At 42.0% G+C, this 20700-nt stretch overlaps 1 protein-coding gene across 3 annotated transcripts in view; it reads left to right on the forward strand.

Annotated features, from left to right (window-relative positions):
• Window positions 1–149: 149 nt before the first annotated feature.
• Window positions 150–20700, forward strand: part of fgf13a (fibroblast growth factor 13a) — a 147108-nt gene continuing 126557 nt past the window's right edge. Inside the window, exons 1-2 of one of the 3 annotated variants that reach the window (XM_033633366.2) lie at window positions 150–416; window positions 3949–4111. In XM_033633366.2, coding sequence (XP_033489257.1) covers window positions 4063–4111 — 49 coding nt within the window. In that variant the 5' untranslated portion in view covers window positions 150–416; window positions 3949–4062. Of the gene's footprint in view, window positions 417–3042; window positions 3621–3948; window positions 4112–20700 lie in introns of those variants that run through there. The other 2 variants (XM_033633365.2, XM_033633368.2) reach the window with 2 other exon arrangements.

Consider the following 20700-nt stretch of genomic DNA (forward strand, 5'->3'; position numbering starts at 1 on the left):
CAAACAGGCCACAGTATGCCTTACACGTCTCAGGATGATTTGAGCATGCAAAGGAAGTTTGGAAGGAGTCCTGTTTCTTCTAAAAATAGCAACTATATAGACCTTGTAACCCTCAACCCGCAGGTCTTTTTCCTCTGCTGTCACTGAGTGCAAACGGACCTGCAGGGCCGAGAGATGTGACAGAAAACCTGCAGAAACTGAACAGGGATCGGAGTGGGACTTCTGAATGACAGCTGATAAAATTAATACGCAGAATTATAATTACTATATTGACCTTAAAAGTGGATTAAGGGGCCTGGAGACAATTTGGATTTTTGGCCGTAAGTGTCGCTCATTTGCCATCTGGAAGTGGATGGTTTAATGCGAATCCAAGGATGAGGTTTAACTTTTAGGATTCATCTTTAAAGGTTTTAAAGGTAAGGACCCCACGGGCTTTAAGATAAAATAAATGACACCAGCATGCTGTATAGACCTTGGTGGGAGGTAGCTGGCAAACAGCACTTTGTTCCTGGAAGCAAAATGTATTTCTGCTGACTGTCAAAGCTCACAAATGAAATTAAATGTGCCTCCACTGTACTGGGGAAACAACACTAATATTTGAGGACAGATATCGCAAAACCTGGGCAGATAAATCCCAAACTTTTTGCATGCTCAGATAGGTGCATAAGAAAATATGATTTTTGCAAGTTGGGTGAACCTACACTTTAATAACTGGGCTGATGACAAAGCAAGATTATAGATTGTTGCAGGCGGCTCTGACATGCTTCTTTCCATTTCACACCTGGTTAAACCTCTCTTAAAGTTAAGTTGGAATTGTCCTGAATTCTTTCTTAACAAAGTAAACTGAAAGGAGAAACTACTTGGCTTGCATTTTCTTATTGGTCTTAAATAGGTGTCAACTTTTTGGAACAGGCACAAGTAGCTCTCTCCGCTGCCTGTGCTGTGGTATCATGAAAATTTGTTGAACAAGCTAAATTATGCAACTGTCACTGACACTTTTGTTATGGTGGATGCGGCAGTCTAAACTCTGCTGACCCGCACTGTCAGGAGAAAACTTTTCAGAGTGCACAAGTGTGCAGTAGAGATTTGGGGGAAATGGTACAACTGATGCATCCAAGCTGTTACTGTCACATTATGTATTTAATCTAGTTGCAGTGACCTTGTTTCACACAACACTAGTGTTAGTCTATATGCAACAAATGCTTTACAAACTTACTGGGCGGCACTAGATAGTTAATGGCTGGACCGGTGGAGATTATTTTCAGTTCATTTGTTTTATGTGACTCAAAACCATGATCACATGGTATGAAACAGGAACATAACATACAGTAATAACCAAACAATGGCACATGCATTGGCTTATGTTTGAACATAAGAAAGACATTCTTAAAGAGGGCACCCACTTTATATGTTCTGACTTATCTGATTGTAATAACAAATGAATTTAAACATAGATGGGCAGTTCAAATTGGATAAAATTTGGCACTGAATCCCCGAAAGATTGTCATTACAGAGGTGGCAGATCCTCTGGCTTTTATCCAGCCCTTTATATCCTCCAGTGACTTCAGGAAATCTGGTGAGGTTCACTCAAATACTCAAATATCCTGCCTCTTCTTTTCCAGTTTGAGCTCTTGTTTAAATTCTACATGACACTTCTGAGCTCTGTTTACCACTTTTGCATGACCTGATCTTTCAGCCTCAGTTAGTTTCACAATTGGTGTCAGTGCAATTTTATGTGAGCCAGAGGTGAGACAAATCACAGCCATCCAGTATCTGCTTAACCTGCAAGACCCATGGTGACGCATATACACTTGTATTATAGGCTCATGGATGGATTATTGAACGGGCCTACAGGGCACACGCCCAGGGGCCCAAAGTGTAAGGGGCCCTACAGTTCATACAGCAAGTGCATACCAATTGATTAAATAAAAGCTACAAAAATACAAGTCTAAAAACATTGGGTTTTTTTAGATTTCGTTTGAAGCTGTCTCCTCTGGAAGGCTGTTCCAGAGACAAAGGCCAATGACACTGCATGCAGCATCACTGCACTTTTTAGTTCTACTCTGGGGGACATTTAGTAGGCCAGAGGTGGAGGATCTTAAGGATCAGGAAGGAATGTATTTGACCAATAGATTAGTTAAAAAGTCAGGAGCTATAGTCCATTAAAAGATTTAAAAACTAAAAGCAAAATCTTAAAATAAATTCTAAAATGAACAGGAAGGAGCCTTCAAAACCTGAGTAAAGTGTTCTCGATGTTTAGTCTTGGTGAGTACACGTGCTGCTGCATTTTGGATCATCCAAAGTTTGAAGATTTCTTCAAGAGGTCTAAGAACACGGCATTACAGTAGTCAAGTCTGCTGGAGATAGAAGCATGGACACGTTTTTTGGTGTCTTCTTTAGATAAAAGAGGTTGCACACGGGCGTCTCTAAGATGGAAAAATACATATTTGGTGATGTTTCTCACTTCAGGTTCAAAACACAGGTCACAGTCAGAGCAAGGTTCTTTACTTTGTGCTTTTTGTGCCTTAGTTTTGTGCCCAAATGTAACTGGAGGAGACAGGTGCAGACCAGGAAGAGTGGCAACACAATCATTAAAAGACAAAAATGACCAGAAAAAAAGACACAGAATCACAAAAAGATGCCTAAAAACTACAAAGAGACACAAAACAACAACAACAACAACAACAACAAAAAAAAGAAAAGAAAAAAAGCAAAACCACCACAAAGTCTGTGTTTCTTGGGGGGCCTTTTGTGTCTCACAATCTGATCATATAGGCTGAGCAAATAGTTGGACATAGCTTACAGTCAGCCTCTTGAAGCAGCCAAGATTCCCTATAGCCTATATTCTACGGAAATATTTTGTTTTTAATGCAATTTCATTAAGTTTTCCTGTTTAAATACAGTTAATCTAAATTACAACGCACAACATTAATTAACTTGTGATTTCTATTCATTCAAGTCACAGAAAGCACCTCAGATCCCAGGCTAAATGCGCAAGCTGTATGTGAATGGGATGACGCATTGCTCTGCAAAGGCAACTGATTGAGAGCAACAGCAAGATGGTGTGCACCATGCAGCGCAACATCCCGCTTTAATTCTCCACCACATCGCACAAACACAGCTCACACAGTGAATGCATCTTGACGGACGGGGTTCGTTTTCATCTCAGCGGTGCTGCTGAAGTAAAAAAAAAAAAAAGCAAACAGCAAATGTCCACGGTGTGAATTGGCGCTGTGACGGGGGGAGCGCTCTCACGTTGTGTATCCTGTTGATCCTGCCTGCCGAGCGTTTAGAGGAGCACAGCCCGTCAGGAGGAAAAGCCTCACACAAGACAACCTGGTCGCTCATGCTACACCGGATGGCATTTCTCCCCCTGGGCTTTGTTTGCACATAAGGACGCTTCAGTCTTTGACCTCTATTTTTCTTTTTCCTTTCCACCGCTGATTGAAAACCTCTGGAAAAAAAAAACAACCTGCGCTCCATTTCTCAGCTGTTTGCTCCTCTCCTTTGTCACAGCAGAGCAGGTCGTGATTTTTGTATGCAACATAACGGGATTCATGGTGGGAGCATTTCCTTTCATCAATGTGCATTGATGTAGCAGAAAACGTGGAGGAGATAAGGTAGGTCAACGCGTGGTTTTAAGACACAGGAGAATGAAGGATGTGCAGACACACACACACACACACACACACACACACACACATACACACACAGCAGGATGGTTGTTGGTGTTTATTGAAACCATATGGGCTCTTTGTCGTGTCGCGTGTCAGTGTGTGTAGACAGCATCAACACTTGGATGTTCCCACTGATGTCCAATTGATAAAGCTCGCTCCTCGAGCAGCTCCCACGGTCCATTGTCTCGCTACATGGCCCCTTGCTTTAGACACCAACCGCTGCTGTTTGTGCTCCATCTCTGATGAACATCCCTCCTCTCTCTCTCCACAGAACCCTTATCTCAGCACCTGGAACCTGTGGTAAGGATTTCATTGAGGACAGTCAGCAATTAAAGGGATTTCGATTCTTGTCTAAATCGGGAATTACACATCCAAACTGGGATCTATGAGCGGCAAAGTGGCGAAGCCTAAAGAAGACAAGGATGCTTCCAAGGGTAAGAAGCGAGCCTTGCCTTGCACAGACTGCTTTAACCCTCAATCACAGGTTTAATATCGCGACCACGCACCCATTCATCCCCCCCACCCCTTACATGGTGCTGCTCCAATCACCCCGAGGTTAGACTGGAAACAATAGCAGCCAGTGGATGGTGGAGCCATCATTCCCAGCACGGTGCATGTGGATGTTGCTGCTGTTTGAGATCTAAGCAGTCGCTACTGTAGGCCTACATGCTGCACGATGTGTCGGTTTCAGATCACATGCTTTACTTGCATTGACTTGGTGATCGTTAAAAACAATTAGGCAGAGCCATGAAGCAATGTGTTGCAGAGCGTCAGGCTGCAGATGGAGAACACGCGCGGTGTTTACATTCAGAGTAAGCATTAAAGGTTGAAATGATGGCAGTGGTATCCCATCGTGTCACTGGCATCCTGTTGAAATGTCCCTTTGTGTTTCTCTCTCCGCATCACATCTGTACTACCATGACGCGCGGAGCCTTCTCGGTGTCGTAGCCTGAGCGTATGACTTATGACGTACAAAAACACCATCTCCTTCACCTCTCAGGAAAGAAAGGAAGTAAACTGCCTGTCCATTGCCATGGACACGGAGCGGAGACAGGGTTGCCAGAGAAACCTGGCGGGACTAATCACCCGCTCCATCCACACACGGGGATGTGAACGACACTTTACGCACCGGCACACACACAACTGCACTTTTGCCTTTTTTTTCTTTCTATGAAACAATTACACAAATCAATCAATGGATCATGTGGTGCTAATCAATGACGCAGCTTCAGTGCGTCAATCAGAAAATTAACTCCTTTGTATCATTTCCTGGACTCTCCATAACCTGAGGACATCTCTGTGGTCATTGAGTAATTTCCCTGAGTGTAATATAATAACAAGCTCCACTACACTGTGGCAGCCTGCCCACTGCAGCCCTCCTGTTTATTTACTGTATTGCAATTGAATTGGATCCCCTTGTTGTCAGGTTCCCTCTCTGTTTAAGGTGCTCACAACAAATCAATAAAGCTAATTGGCTTATTTTGGCAGCAAGTGATGACGTGATGCTACTATAAATGGCATATACAGTGATGGTGGCACCACAGTGACCTACACTTAACATCCTGTGTGCAGACTTTCCTCCAGCTGTTCTTTACATTCATTTACAGTCTATGTGAGTTCTTATCCTCCACAATTACCAGCAGCGTAGACACTAACTATTAATTAACTATTGTGATAATAAGAATATTTCCCAGTGAAGAGACTGCACTAAGTCACACTCATATGATCAACCAGCAGCTTTGACACAAATACAGAATCTAAAAAAACCTATTTTAACAGCTCTGTGTTTCATACATTACATAACAGGCTGTAGTTTAATGTTTATCCTTCTTTTTATGTTAATGATGATGCGTTTACTGCACGTCTATTCTCAATGTTCGAGGTCTGGGTCAAAACCTTTATCTTACTGACCAAAATAACCCAGTGCCAAGTGGTACTGAAACTTATCCAGTCAAATAATACCTGCATTTGATCTTTTTTTTGTACTCAGATCTAGAAAAAATAGCAATTTGTATGGTTTTGCTCGCAGCCAGACGCTGCAAGCATCCTTTGATTTAATGCGACATGTGATTGGCCCTATACTGCAACAGCTACAACCTATACAGCCTGTAGTGTGGTGATGCAGAGCTGACAAAGTTGTGCCACCAAAACATTTAGAAAGTGTGGCTATATCACACATCTGTGGCGTCTGATAAAAACAGATGCATAAAATGTGGAAGGATTATTTTAAATTCAGTACTCTATTGGTATCAGTATCACTTTAAGAGTACTGGTATTGTATGTTTTTTGAACCATAGCCAGCTCTAGTTGAAGCCATTATTTAGTCTCATCTGTCTGGATCAATTTGAAAATCATTTTTTCACTTATCAGCCCCAGGTCTGCAGAGCTAATAGCTAAATCTGGTCCAGAGCATCCTCTTCTCTTTCTATGTGATTCATGTGTTTTTAGACGTAGTGCCTGATAATAATGTAGCAAAACTAACTTATAAAGCTAAAACACAACCCCAGTTACAGAACAGAGATAGCCTGGCATGTCATGCTGACAGTGCAGTGGGCAAAATATGCTCAAAAATAATTGATTTCAAGATTAACCTCCACAGCAACTTTCCCTCTCATCTCCCACTGGAAATCAATGGCATGCGAATGGCTGACTCATTTAAGCCCTAGGGCAGCTCCATCTCCAAAAACTCTCAGATGAGACAAAAAACATCTTTCACCTTAACCAAGAACGCTCAACAAAGCGTGCTCTCGTTTTATAGACGCACAGCAGGAAGCTAAAAGCCAGTGTGACTCCGCTGCCTTCCAAAAGGGGGGGAAAAAAAACAAAACTGCAGTTCATTATCTGCATCACTGAGAGGGTCACTTGGTGCCAGCTGCCCTCCATTAGAGACTTGAATGGCACAAGAGCAGGGAATTGCACGAGGGGGAAATCAGTACTGACCCTGTCAACGTTGGCAACCACCTGTCCCACAAATTATTTTAGGGAAACAGTCCATTAAAGCCGGAACCACCTGCCATCTCCGCAGCATTTTTTTCCCCTGCAAGCTGTTGGCCTGCAGAAGCTTCTGACTGCCCTGCTTATTCAGAACAGAAGTGATAGCCCCATTTCCTCTCATGCCTTCCCCTCATCAGTTTGGAGTCTGGATCCAGAGCGACTCAGCTTTCTCTGCTAATTAACCAGGCTGCTAAAATTACATATGAATGTATGTAATCATTATTATATTAGCTTTGCGTCTGCTTGTTTATGAGGATTCCAGTTTCACTTACCTCATATTAAGCGCTCTGAACAAACACCCAACACCCATCTAGAGCTGATTACTCATTCAATATAATCCATAACTGCAGAAGATGTGGGGAATTGACAGGTTTATAGAACCCACAAAGTCCCCTGCCAGAAGAATTTATTGTTTGTTATAAAAAAATGATAGAGACAGGACCAACACAAATCAGAGAGATGGAGAGAAAACTCTCAGGAGTCACTTCCCTCCAAATAAAATTATATTGAACTAGAAGGGCACACAGAGAGCGCAGACCTCCGCCAAGGCCAAAGCCCTATCATGCAACGGTAATGAAAGTGGACAATAATTTGTGTGGATTCCTCCTTGGCCCCTGCTACACCCCTCCAACAGGTTTCACAAAAATAGGGCCAGTAGCTTTTCCTGTAATCCTGCTCCTGCTCCTGCTCTGCTGGTGGAGGTAATTAATATGTTTTCTCCACGGTGGTCCCAGTAAAAACACTGAGTTGCCCTAAAACTGCAGCTGAGGCCACTTCAGTTAAGTTTTTTAAGTTGTCCTCTCTGTGGCTCAGTTAGAAAGGCCACAGTTCGTTGTTAACAGTCCATGTGAAAACAGAAAGTACGCGGAGACACAGAGAGAGACACGGTCAGGGTTAGAGGGAGGTGGTGTGCGGCGGAGCTCCAATATCACCACCAGTGAATCACACTGTGTTAGTTTCCCCCTGTCCTTGTGAAGCTAAGCTGTGTAGAAAAGTAATGTGTCAAAGCATGACGTACACACTCTCTCAGCTTTACAACAGAGCCCAAACACTCAGATGAACTCGTTTATACCCATTAACAGAGCTGCACTGATGCATTGTGCATCGATTATGCAGACGTTTCCACCCCAGCTGTCTCGCCTCTTGACATTAATACAACCTCATCTAACAGTCATCATCACGTTTAAACGTTCAGTACAGTTTTATGATAACTTTTCTCGCAGATGTTTTTTCGATGGCACATTCATGTGAGCGAAAATAACTTTAACTGCACTTGTGTCACTCTCCTCACACTTCATCACAGAGCACATTGATAGACTCCACTCTTGGGTGTTGAGTGTCAGCCGGTGGATTCATGTCTGCCTCAAATTGCAGGTCCGAGCCGAGCAGAAGGCATAAGTCTTGCATATTTGCAGGCAGATTAATTCAGCGCAAGGCCGGCCACGGAACTGAATCAATAGATGCCCAGAGAGGAGTTTCGAGCTGCTTCATTAATCACAATGCAGGCAGCTCACTCCTCCACAGCACTGACACCTGCTCTAATCTCATCGGCACAACCGCACACTGTCAACAGTGTCGTTAAAATCTTTCGATCTAATAGCCGGATTTCAGAGAAACCCGCTGAGTAGCATGTGGTTAAGGGAGAATTTGCCCAGTTTTAATTATGACATCATTTCATATGTAGTCAATATCTGTGCTGTCTGCTTGTCATCTCTTACTGATGTTTGACAGATGTTTGCAGTGGTGGAAAGAGAACACGCACCTCTCTGCCGGAATTATTAAACCGAAGTTAAGTTACTGAAAAGATATATAATATTAAAATACACTGAAACTGTTTGCAGAGTCAAAGTACCAAGTCTGATTTTAGCTGTGACCAGCAGTATACATCCCACAGTGTATACATTGACAGGTTACAGCCACACACACCACAGTATCTTGTGCAGGCACATTAATGTGTGTGAGCTCAACTGGTAGTGCAGGAGATTTTCATGTGGGGGGTCCTCAAATTCTAATCCCAGGGTTTGGAAAAATGATTCCAAATAAATCTTGAACCCAGCAAGCTCAGAGGATTTCCCGCAATTTGACAGGGTCAGCTTAAAATTATATTTTCCTCTAACATATTATTACAAAATTCAGTTTAGGCCTCTCTCATTTATATCCTTCTTAGTGACTGTACAATCTAAAGAGTGAACTTTTTGGACTACAGCTTGTCACACATGCATGTTTGGGCCCTGACCAGTGGCGTACAGTACACACTATTATGACGGACCCTGTGCCAGATTTTGTGTCAAAACAGCCTTCATATATTTTATAGTATGGTCATATGATCAAATACAGACTTGACGTTGGACAGCATCAACATACATACTACCATCATCACTGCAAATCTGTATATTACAAAACTACCAAATAAAATGAGAAATTATTCATTAAATTGATTTGTTAAATGAATAATTTATAGTTTATGTAAAATTAACGTATCATTTTGTTATAGATTTCTACTGACTTTTTATACAAAAGAAAAAAGAAACATTGACAGAGATGGGTGTGCTGTCTCAAGGGCACTTATAGCAGATGACAGCACTTGTCTTTTAGCGTGTGTTCTCCTTTGAACACAGGCGTATTTCTGAGGTGGCATGTTGAATTACTGGCAAGGGCCTGTTCTTTGCTCTAGAGAGAACAGATACAGTGACCACCCCATGGGCCCCAGTGCAACTGTCAATATTTACGACCCTGACCCTGACACGCCAAACCAACGGTCGACTGTTGGTCACTTTTTTTGGCTGTCAGTGAGTGTCTGTCATCCTAGTTTTTTTGCAGTGTGTCCGGCATCATTAGCACTAGTTGGCCCTTGTCTGCTTTTTTTGGGCTCATTTAGCATGTTGAATTGGTATTAGACCTGGCGTAGCCCATCAGAAAGTGAAATTCCTTTGATTGGCAGTTCAGCTCAGTGCATGAGAAGACAAACGGAAGTAAGAAAAGCAAAGGAAGTAAATTCAAAATGTGGAAGATCAAAACAAACTTGTTATATTAGGTAAGATAAGTTCTTTTTAGCCATTGAGCTCTTTAGCAGAAATGATTCATGATTGTTTGTGTTACTGTTCGCTGGTACACAGTAAGTATCTTTTGCTCTGTTAACACTGGGTGCAGAGACTGTTAACTGCTAACTAGCATCTTGAACCCGTTGTGTTTGTATCCAATCTCTGTTTTTTAATCACAAATACAGAGCACCGCTGCCTGCTGGTATGAAGAGCACAGAACGTACATGCTAGTTGGCTGTTGGCTGTAGTCTGTGGTGTGTTCAAGTTTAACCTTTTGGCAGTGACACAAGTGGAGTTAGGCGGCGCAACAATCCGCCTTTTTCGCTACTAGTTCTTTGATGTTTAGTGCATTTAAGTCCCTGTGTGTATCCCACTGGATAGCTAATATGCTAGCTCATATCGTGATTACACACAAATACCACCAATAATGGCGTTCTTATGGAAGCATAGTGCCCACCCACCGATTCCCCCCACCTATAGCTCTGTAAGCGCTGTTGCTGTTGTTAGCACTGTGCTTGTGCTGTCAATAACGTTAGCTGCTAGTCACCGGCTAAGTCAGCTCCATGTTGAGATCCGTGTGCAGACAATCCAAGCTCAGAAGTTGTAGAGTTCTTTTAAAAAGTGTTTTTTTTTTCTCTCTTTTGGTGCACACTTTAATCAGTAACAAGTAAGTAAAAACGTGCACTACAAAAAATACTTCAAAAAGTTCAAATAAATCAAAAGTTAAAGACTCAGTTACAGTACAATAATTTCTATATTCACAACAATATATTCAACACAGCCACAACAGTCTGTCACATGTAAACACTGGGGTTTGTGGGGGCATGTTCTTGTGGAAGTATTCGTGGTGTCAGGGTGGTGGAGTTGTTGCCTGTCAGATACTTTCCTGGTACTGACGCAGATCCGGTCACACTGCCCGGAGGAAACTGGTTCGCCTCGCATCAGAGATCTGCCACTCTCCATTGCTGACTTGCACGCTGATCGCTGTTTGGGAATGTTGAGAGCCCCCTCTCTTCGATTCCTCTGTCAGTTTGGGTTTCTGAGTGACACGGGGCGCCCTGTGACTGGTGCACTGGCTTCTGGTTCTCGGTCTGGGATTTTGTTCAATTTGTTTCTTTGAGAACAAAGTTTTGTTCTTCTAAGTATGCCAACCGCATCACTGGAGTTGGCTGTGCCAAAGTTTGAAGTGGCCAGTTATTGATCAGTCAGTGGTGAAATATATCTGCCAACAAGTCCGGGGGAAAACACATTTATTTCTCTTGACTTTGAAATGGAATCACGCTGTGATTTAGCTACGTCATCACTGCCAGAAGTGTTCTGCCCTTAAAATCTCTAAATACCTGACTGTTGTGGTGCATTAGTCAGCTTGCTGCTAGTAATCCACAGAGCTGCATGTCTTCTGAGGTGAACGTCTGTGTGAGCTGTCCCCTCGGTGCCTACTGGGACATGCCTGCCTCTGGTTTTAATTTCCCAGGCCACAGAACCAGTAACAACATGTCAGCAGTGTCACTGGTTCCCTACATAGCCTTTTCTTGTCCTCACTGTTGTTCTCAGTCATCTTTTTTTTTTTTTTTAACTCTTGTCATTTCTTCGTGTGGTTATACTCCTCTTGGTAGATATTAAGTTGCTCACATCATCTGGCTTCCTTTCTAAATATCACCACTCAGAGGGACTGAAGGGTTTTAATCCTTATTTTTAACAAAGTGGCCATGAATGTTAAAACATCTGGCTCTCCGCTGAATCTCGTTGCTCTTTCGCAAACACGGGAATACACAGATACAGTTCACACAGTTTCAAGTGTGTATTAGCGACACTGTAACTGTGAGGGATATTAATGTCAGTGCCAAAAAAAACCCTCACGATATAAAAAGCTGATACACAAACATATTTTTTAAAATTACTTTATGCAAAAATGTTTTCTTTCAACAATAGGTTTCATAGATTTTATTGCTGAAGTGGCGTTTATTGCAGCCAAACACTGACTTGGCACAGACTTCTCTCTATAGGCCTGCTGCAGATTTTTCTGTGGCCTACTGTTGCTGAACGTTGCTCATGATGATAATGTGACTTCTACACTTGAATTCTTTATTTAACGGTGCAGATCGGATCTCTGACAAATAGGTGTAGCATCAAACTACTACCTGTAGATTTTGGATTACTGCTACTTTACTTTCAGAAATGCACTCCATGCTACAGTCGTTAATCCCATCTAAAGATAATCCCCCTTAATTGTGGTTATGCGTGTCAAACTGCCCCGATAACAATAAATGATGCCTCTCCGCAGGGCCAGAACACTGAAATATTCCTGAGTATATTTCACTGTATATTAAAAACTATGTCACATAAGGCTTTACACTGACATCAGCTATATGGGATCTACCAACCCGTTCCTATATATGTTAATACCTAAAAGCCAAGTTGAGGTTAGCTGTCGTCATCTGGTGCTGGGACGAAGAGGACACGACAGTTTATCCAATGGATTATCTGCTAAATTGGACAAAGATGACATCAGCAAAAAAATGGCCCTTAAGTGTGTCTTTATCTGGTCTGCTTTCCCCAGATGCTCTTAAGGGACACTTTGCTGAGTTTCAACCAGCTGTGTATCATAACTATGTGGGCAGTATGTGTGTATGAGCTGCGGTAAACTTCCCAAAATCTTAGCAGCGCCCAGATCTCCCTGCTCATCTCCCTACTCAAATATGCTGGATGAGAAAAACACATCATCCACTGGATTTCAACTGACCGTCGTGCTATTGCTTGAACTGCATTTTTGTATGCCCACCACCACAGACACAATTTATATGACAGTGGATTGAGAGAGACCCGCCCCTCACTTTTACTTATAAGAATGTATTGCCTGTTCATCACCTGATATGTCTTCAAAAACATAATTTAGTGTACTGTTTGTCTGTGATTTGAGAGTTTGTGAACAAGAATGGGCACCATATTGTTTCCTGTATTGTAAAATCAGAGGTTGAAAATGCTGAGATCAAATTGTAAAACTAAGCAGTGCTGATAAATATGAACCAAGAGTCAGTTACTGCGTTGCCTATTTCTCGCCTCAAATGTTTTCAAAAACATTTTTTAAGCTTTCTGTTTAGCTGAAATTTGAGATCATTTGTTAACAGCTGTCGCCATATTGTTCTGTGCGTAAAAACAGCCAGGCTTGCATTACATCACCCACCAGGAAGAGCATTTATTGGTCTTTTGGATGCAGTGCATTTGGGTAGTTGTAGGTTTCCTACCTCTTGAGCAAAAGCTAATGCCACAGCTGTGTAGATAGGCAGATAAACAAATAGATAGGTTTTTATTAGTCCTTTTTGAAATTCATTGGGTCTCATTCATGAAATGTGAGCAGAACGAATTTGTGTGTAAACTGTTTGCAGAACATTGTATATTGGCATTCATCAATATGTTAGTAGCTCCGATCTTTTAGTAGGTGGTAACAAAATCTACACCCGCTTCTGACTGCTCTTGGTGCTTGTGTAAGTAAGATTTTGTACATAAATGTTGCTTAGAAATTACAATTTTTATTAGTTTTGTGCTCTGTTATGTTCACAATACCCAAATGCCTTTGAAACATGTAAATTAAATATGACAAAAGATTAGATAAATTAGTTGCCATTTAGCAGATTTTAAAGGGTGAATGAGTTATTTAAATCAACCTCATACAAAACTGGAAAACTACAAATCAACGCAGTGCAGCCCCAAACTGCATAACATTTTTGTTTAATCTAATTATCAGAGACACGATATGGAAGACATAAACATTCAAATTTAGTTTTGGTGTAGGGTTAGGGTTCGGTTTTTCCTTTAACGCCAGACTATCTTACTTGTTATTAAGCTAACACTAATGGTGGGTTTTTGCCTAAATCAGACTGCCTGTATTAAGATGTTTTAATAATGGTTTAACATCACAACCGAGATAACGAATGCCAAGGCTTGGGGCAAACACAGTCGTTTCATGATGGGAGATGAGGAAGATGAACATACAAATGAATCTGGAGTAGGTTTTTAGTACCGAAGTGTTTTATGTGCATATGTACTCACAGATTTACTAACATTTCATGAATGAGACCCATTATTGAGTGCTGTACACTAATTGTCAGATAATTAAACTATATTAACACAGACAACACCAAAACAAAACCCAAACCCAAATAAGGTGCAGCATCTTTCCACACAGAGGTTAATGTTTTTTGTTCAACAGTGCAGTGTAGCACCGATTCCAAAAGCATCTGTGTCTTTCTGTTGCATATACAGCCCAGTTTTATAAAACAGACCACATTCCCAACAGTGAAATACTTCTTTAAAAGAGCACATTGTCCAGTTTCCTTTCTTAAACTCATTGTATACAGGAGATGACAAATGGCAAACTGAATCAATTCGTCCCCACAGAATACCTTTGCCAGGCATGTGACAATCCAACTCTGAGTGCTAATGGGCTCACCGCAGATCAAATGCTTTTAGCCCATCTGAGATGAAGGAAAGGGCTCATCTGTTCAACTGAGCATGTGGCAGCAGTGACTCATTCGTCTGTAAGCCTTCACACCACCCTGAGCTCACTTTCAGATTGTGTACAGTATGTGCCGCATGCATTTCTACCGGAGCTGAATACCAAAGATGTCTACTTCATTTATCTCCGGACAGGATAAGTGCACCACTGAAGGTCTGAAAACTTCAAGTGGTTATACTTGTAACTCTTTAGATGCAAGTACTTCAAGAAAATGGCATCATGGTTGCTTCAGACATTTTTTATTTCATTTAAAAACATAGAAGTGGAACCTGAACTACACTTTTCATGCACAGTAACACTATTCAGTATACTGTATACCACAACAAGAGATCATGTATGGCACTGCGGAGAGCTTTTAGATGTTTTGAGGGCACAAAGAGGTCAAAAAAAGCAATCACAGTATTCCAAGGTCACTGTAGAAACCACGAGTTGCTGTAGTCATCCAAAACAACATGCACAGAGCCTGGTGGGACCGAAGAGAAGGGCGTTTTCCGGTCAGAGCGTCACCAGTGAAATACTAGTAAATGAAAGGTCAAGGTCTCAAACTCATGTAGTGTACAAAGGTTTTAAGGCCTGATGGATTCTACATTTTAAATCATGCTCAGGATTAATAGTTGCTCTGGACATGAACTAATTAAAGTTGGTGAAAATTATAAAGGGGATTAAGGCGAGGTAAGAAAGGGAGGCGATAAGGCTGGACCAGCGGTAATAAACAGGAGCTACAGGCTGGAACAGAGCAGGCCTGGGAGACGACGTCTAACTCGCCAGCAGGCCTCTGTAGTGGTGATGGTAAGGGCGAATGATTGCTGCTGGTCTGAGCAGAATGCAGATTAGTGATTGGCAGTCTCTAAACTTTGAGCAAGGCTGTAGTCTCTGTTGTGATGATTCACCAAGAAGACACCAGAACAGCAAACCACCATCTCCTCCCTGCACACATGCAGAGAATAGTTAACAGGATTACTCGCTTCTTGCTCTTCCCCAATCCTGCAGCTCATTTCACTAGCAAGTTACAAACAGGGCCTCACATGAGCTTGCATCAGTCTTCCACCTCAGCAGGTCTCTCTGTCTGTGAGGAGAAACATCAGCACAGAAAGCAAACAGGAAGTCCTGAGCTGAACTGGTAAAGGTTATTTTTTAAGAGGCTGGTAATGGCTTTATGAAGCCCCATCCATTGCTTGTTGTAACCTATGGCACTCTATGCCAAATGTCAAAAAACGTCTAACTGTGCTTCTTAAAATCTCTGGAAATTGTTCCCTAGCATTGTGTGTGAGTGCAATATGAAGCAGTAGAACAGAATAGCAGCCTGCGGTTTCAGTTAATGATGTCCGCACTGACAGCGAGGAGTGAGCAGAGCAGGTTCGGGTTTAAGATATAATTGTTTTGCATTTATTTTAATGACACTGTGTCGGTGCGCTGTGTCTGTAAAGTATTGCTTTTGGCTGAAAACTTCATTTGAATTCTCACATTTTGTTTGTGTTGCAGATAATATTTATTATAGAAACCATTAAAGGAAAGCTGTGATATTATCCAAAGGCAGAGTGGCTCAGTTGTCAGATATATTCAGTGTAAACCCAAATGGCTTGGACTCATTATCAGCACTTCTAGACTCCTGCTTTCTTTGCAAAATAGACACCTAATTTTTTATTGCATTATTTCTACCTGTAAATTACACTGATATGTTGTGTTAGAAATCAGGTTTTGTGGAAATGTTGGCTAAAACTGTGTAGAGGTAGTAGTGTGATCATAGTTTTTAGTAGGGCTGCCCCCCAGTAGTCGACCAAACGTTAGTCGACCAGAAAGCTCATTAGTCGGCAAGATTTCATTGGTCGCTTAGCTGCGGACGCTCTATGAGGGATAAAAACCTATATATCTGGACCATGTGGGAATTTAATTTGAAAGGACAGACACAGGAAGAGGCCACGCTCAGCAGTCAGACAGGAGTCAGGTTAATTTCCAGGGCTGATACCTGCGATTATTCCACAGGCTAGTTAATAACATGTCGGGCAGGAAATCCAAAGTGTGGGATCATTTTGAGAAGGTGAAGGACAAACCCAAGGTGATATGTAAACTCATCTTCATTGGTTGACTACAAACATGATGTATCATCTGAAACATGGAAGTAGCTACATGCCCATTAGCCACTTAGCACAATTATTACTGCTTTGCTGACAGCGTCATTAACAGGCGGCTCGCTCAGTGTGTGACGTGCACTTGTAGATAAAATATAGACCTATATTAATGAAGCTTCATTAGTACGGTTTGTATTTCTCTGTAATGTAGCACAGTGTTAACAATGTTACTGATAAAATTCTTTCTCACACCTTCAACTCAAACCATTGTGTTGCCCCGCCCAAAATATATCATTTAATAATTAAATTAATATTGTAAACATGCGGGCGACTAGTCGACTAATGGCCCTAAATGATGACTATGTCTCGACAATTCTTAGTCGGGGGCAGCCCTAGTTTTTAGTGTTTCAACCAGGATCACAATCCTTTTCCAACGAAGCGGCAACCTTTGGGTCTAAGTGAAGCCAATGCAAAAGTGCCTTCTAATGGTCAGCAGGGGGAGACTCCTCTGGTTGCAGAAAGAGTTCAGACTCTGGCTGCAGCTAAAGATTATTATCATTATTGATTAATATGCTGATTGTTTTCATGTTTAAAGGGATACTTTGCCAAATTTCAACCAGGTCTGTGTCTTTGAGGTGTGGACGTGTGTGCAGATTGACAGTGTTAGGGCGCCTCCCTTGCCAACAGTGCTGGCAACTCCCTGCCGGGCAGCTCCTGGCATGGGGGGGTGCCTTTACACCATTCATCTGCACACATTCCACACACCGCGGTGACGTAGACCTGGTTAAAAATTTAGCAAAGTATCCCTTTATTCACTCAATTGTTTAGTCCATAAAGTGTCCAAAAATTGTGAAAAATGCTAATCACAATTTCCAAGAGTCCAAACAAATGTCTTCTAATTGCTTCTTTTGTCCAACCAACAGTCCAAAACCCAAAGACTTTTAATTTACCATCATAAATGACAAAGACAAGATGCTAGTTCTTAAATTTAACAACCAAGAACCAGATAAATTTTGACATTTTTGCTTGAAACCTGAAACTGACTTATTAACTAATTACTGCAACTCTATCTGCACCCTATCGTCCAAATATGGTCACTTCGGGCTCCAAAAACCCATGATGGCTATGGCCAAAATGCCAAACTCTTTGGTTTCAGAACATCAGTCCACAAAACCTATGGGTGACATTGTGGTGGCTACATCCCCTTCTTTTCTTCAGTCAGTGTTTCCAGCCTTTACCAGGTGGTTCTAGTTGCCAAACTCAACCTCACAAACATGGAAAATTTGAAGATATATGCTCCAGAGAAACATTTGCTGTGAACATTTTGCGGCACCAAAATGTCGTTGTTAATGACAAATCAACGCATTCTCACTACGACCTTGTCACATATTGACATTTGGCCATGGACTTTCCACATCCAGGTACAATGTGACTTTCTGGGACGTCGTGTAAAGTTATGCCTCTCACATGCACTGTCTTCTTTCAAAATACACTTCAAAGTAAATGCACTTAGTCAGTACAACACCAAGAACTGACTTTTTTTTTCCTTCAACAACTGACACGTGTGATTGGGTTTAGGCAACAAAAGCACATGGTTAGGTTAAGGAAAAAAGAACAGGGTTTGGCTTTCTAATCTTATGGGATGCGAACACTGCTCTCCTGGGTGAAACTTGAGGTTTGTTGGAGAGTACAGGTGATAAGGCTTAGCGTTGCTGTGTAACCAGCTGGTGAGCTGGGTGAACGAGAAGATAGTTGGAAGCCTGAAGAAGAAAAAGCAATTTGAGATGTTGCTCATTAATTAAGGTCTTGACTGATCCCCCTACCTTCACCAAGCTGCGTGCACTCCGGAGGTTAATACTATTGACCATATTGATCTGTGGGTCACTCACTCAAAATAGCTGTTTCATTAGAGTGAAGGTATGGACAGTCTCTAGAGTGAAGGCTGAGGATGCAGGAGATAAGAGAGTGTTTGTTTATGCTTCCAGGTGTTTTGACTGATGGGTAGGAAGGGTTAACATAAACTACACATAGGTGTGGATTAGATCGCTAATGAAGATGGACAGGCAGCTGAAAGACTACTATGATTATTGCATAAATGCCACGAATGGGAACAAAGAAATAACTGTATGACATTTAGAGTCATATAAGTAGTGTATAGACACATCTTTGGGATGAGTTTAATGTCTGGAAGGACCGTGTCACTTAGTATTGGCTTCTCTTGAGCTGGAATATGAAAGATGATATATAGCAGAAAGCCATTAGTAGCATTCCTCAGAGAAGGCTCATTCATTCAGCATTGATGAGGACAGAGGATGGAAGGTTAATACATTCGGAGCATAATATTCAACAGGGAGAAGAAGATAAAAGAAATTCAGATAAAATGGCGGATGGCTAAAATCAAAGTATATGAAGTGCAGTAGCAAATGTCAACCTCCCAAATGAAATGTGGGTGTGTGCCTTTATATGCGGTTGTGTACTCATTGTGTGAAAATGATGAAGCGAGTCTTACATGTGAGGGGCCTTCTGTTTCGAGGATGTGAGAAAGAATAGGGAATAAAGACATTGTTAAGATGACTGCTAAATATAGCAACGATCCTTCACTGGTCCCTGAAGCCAATTTTACACAGTCTGGAGCAGTGAACATCACGGCTGCGCCTGCCTCCTTCTCATCAGGGAGACATCATTTACATAATGAGACGCTGCCACGGCAACAAAGCCCCAATAAGCACGGGAGTCGTCAGTCATGGGGGGTGGATACCAAGGTGCCTTCCTAACATGCGCTCTTGATGCGCTGGAGGCTGCGGCGTTGTGAGTGGCGTCACACGTGCAGACACACACAAACATACGCTCTGAGCCCGGGAGACAGAGTCCGTGTGGAGAGACACACTTGATTAGAAAATAAAGGGTGGGAAGGCAACTGTAAATGGGCGGTCCTCTGGGGTGGTGTTGGTGGAGGGGTTGGAGGTGTACGTTGTGTGTTTGTGGTGATTGTGAACATGTGTTATGCACATTACACTGAATTGTCTGTGGGTTGCTTTGCGCATTTTGGTGTGTTTTTGATGCCTGATGTGTGTGAGGTGTTTGATAGCACTCTGTCACTCGTGGCTACAGTATCTCAGACAGTATCTGATGCATGGCAAGTTTGGCCAGTTTTCTATGTGACATCAAAACAACAAGTGGACACAGTGTCACAAGATGTCCAGTTGACATTAGAGCTGTTGTTTACCTACAACTTGTGTTTCCCCATTTGAAGTAGGCCCACCTTTAAGAGGCCATCTCCAAAATTAGAAAGAGGTTTTTCTTGGCTTACTTGTACAGTAAGATAACATACTGTAGCTCATATGGGCACAAACAACTGCTAAGGCTCTGACTACATCCACACTGATACATTTTTGTTTGTTTTTGCATAACTGTTGCCATGTTTACACCTAGTCTACAATACTCCGGTGTTTTGCAACCCACTAAAACAGACACGTCTGAAAACACTGCTGACCCCTTTTTAGTTTGAAAACTCAAAGGTTGCGTTTTACTGTTAGAAACAATGACACAGGCACCCATGTTTGCTTACCGACAGGGTCTTATCTGTTACAGCTTGTCAAGTCAAAACATTATAGCTAAGCTAACATACCTTTTGGTTTCTTGCTTAGTGTGTGGGTACTCCTTTAACATGACCATGGCTTCTTCTGAGGATGGATCATAATCCCAGTTCAACTCTAATATGTCGCCGTATTTGCTTTGCAACAACACCCAGTCTGTTTTCTGCCACCTTGACTGCACTATATCTTGTGGTGTCTGAGAACTATTGTGTGCTTGGTCAGAAATGTGAAAGGGCGTGGTTAATGCGGAAAAGCGTGTGTGACGTATGCGGCAGTGGGAGGGGCCCATGAGGACTTCGCAGGAGTTCTGCACTTGAGTTACATGTGAAGTATGAATTGTCCTGGCCAGAAAGAACTTTGTTCGTGTTCTTGCCACATCGAGAAAAAGAACAAATTTCCCTGTTCTTGCGGAGTATGTACAGGGCTTAAGACTAAACTTATGCTTCTGCAAAGATGCACATAAACTTCTCTGCTGCTTTATGCTGAAAGTGTGTTGAGGGAAACCATAGACTACACCTCTCAGATCTCAACATGTGGTGACCTGAGTGTACACGAGCTGATTGGGTGAACAAGCTCCTGTCTGGAGGTGGGTTCAAAACGCAAGAAAAACATGCTAACATCGTACAAAAATGTGCACAAATATAACAGCCACAGTGATGTAAACTTCTGACAGTTTGCCCAGAAGAGCATGTTCTCACTTTAACGCACAGTAAGGACCATAGAAATAGAATGAGAGTAAAACGGATTCAAATCAACATAGCAAGATGATCAGAGTGGCGGCCATTTACATGTATACCATTGCCATTG

This window comes from Epinephelus lanceolatus, chromosome 7, assembly GCF_041903045.1.
Source record: "Epinephelus lanceolatus isolate andai-2023 chromosome 7, ASM4190304v1, whole genome shotgun sequence".
Taxonomy (NCBI): Eukaryota; Metazoa; Chordata; class Actinopteri; order Perciformes; family Serranidae; genus Epinephelus; species Epinephelus lanceolatus.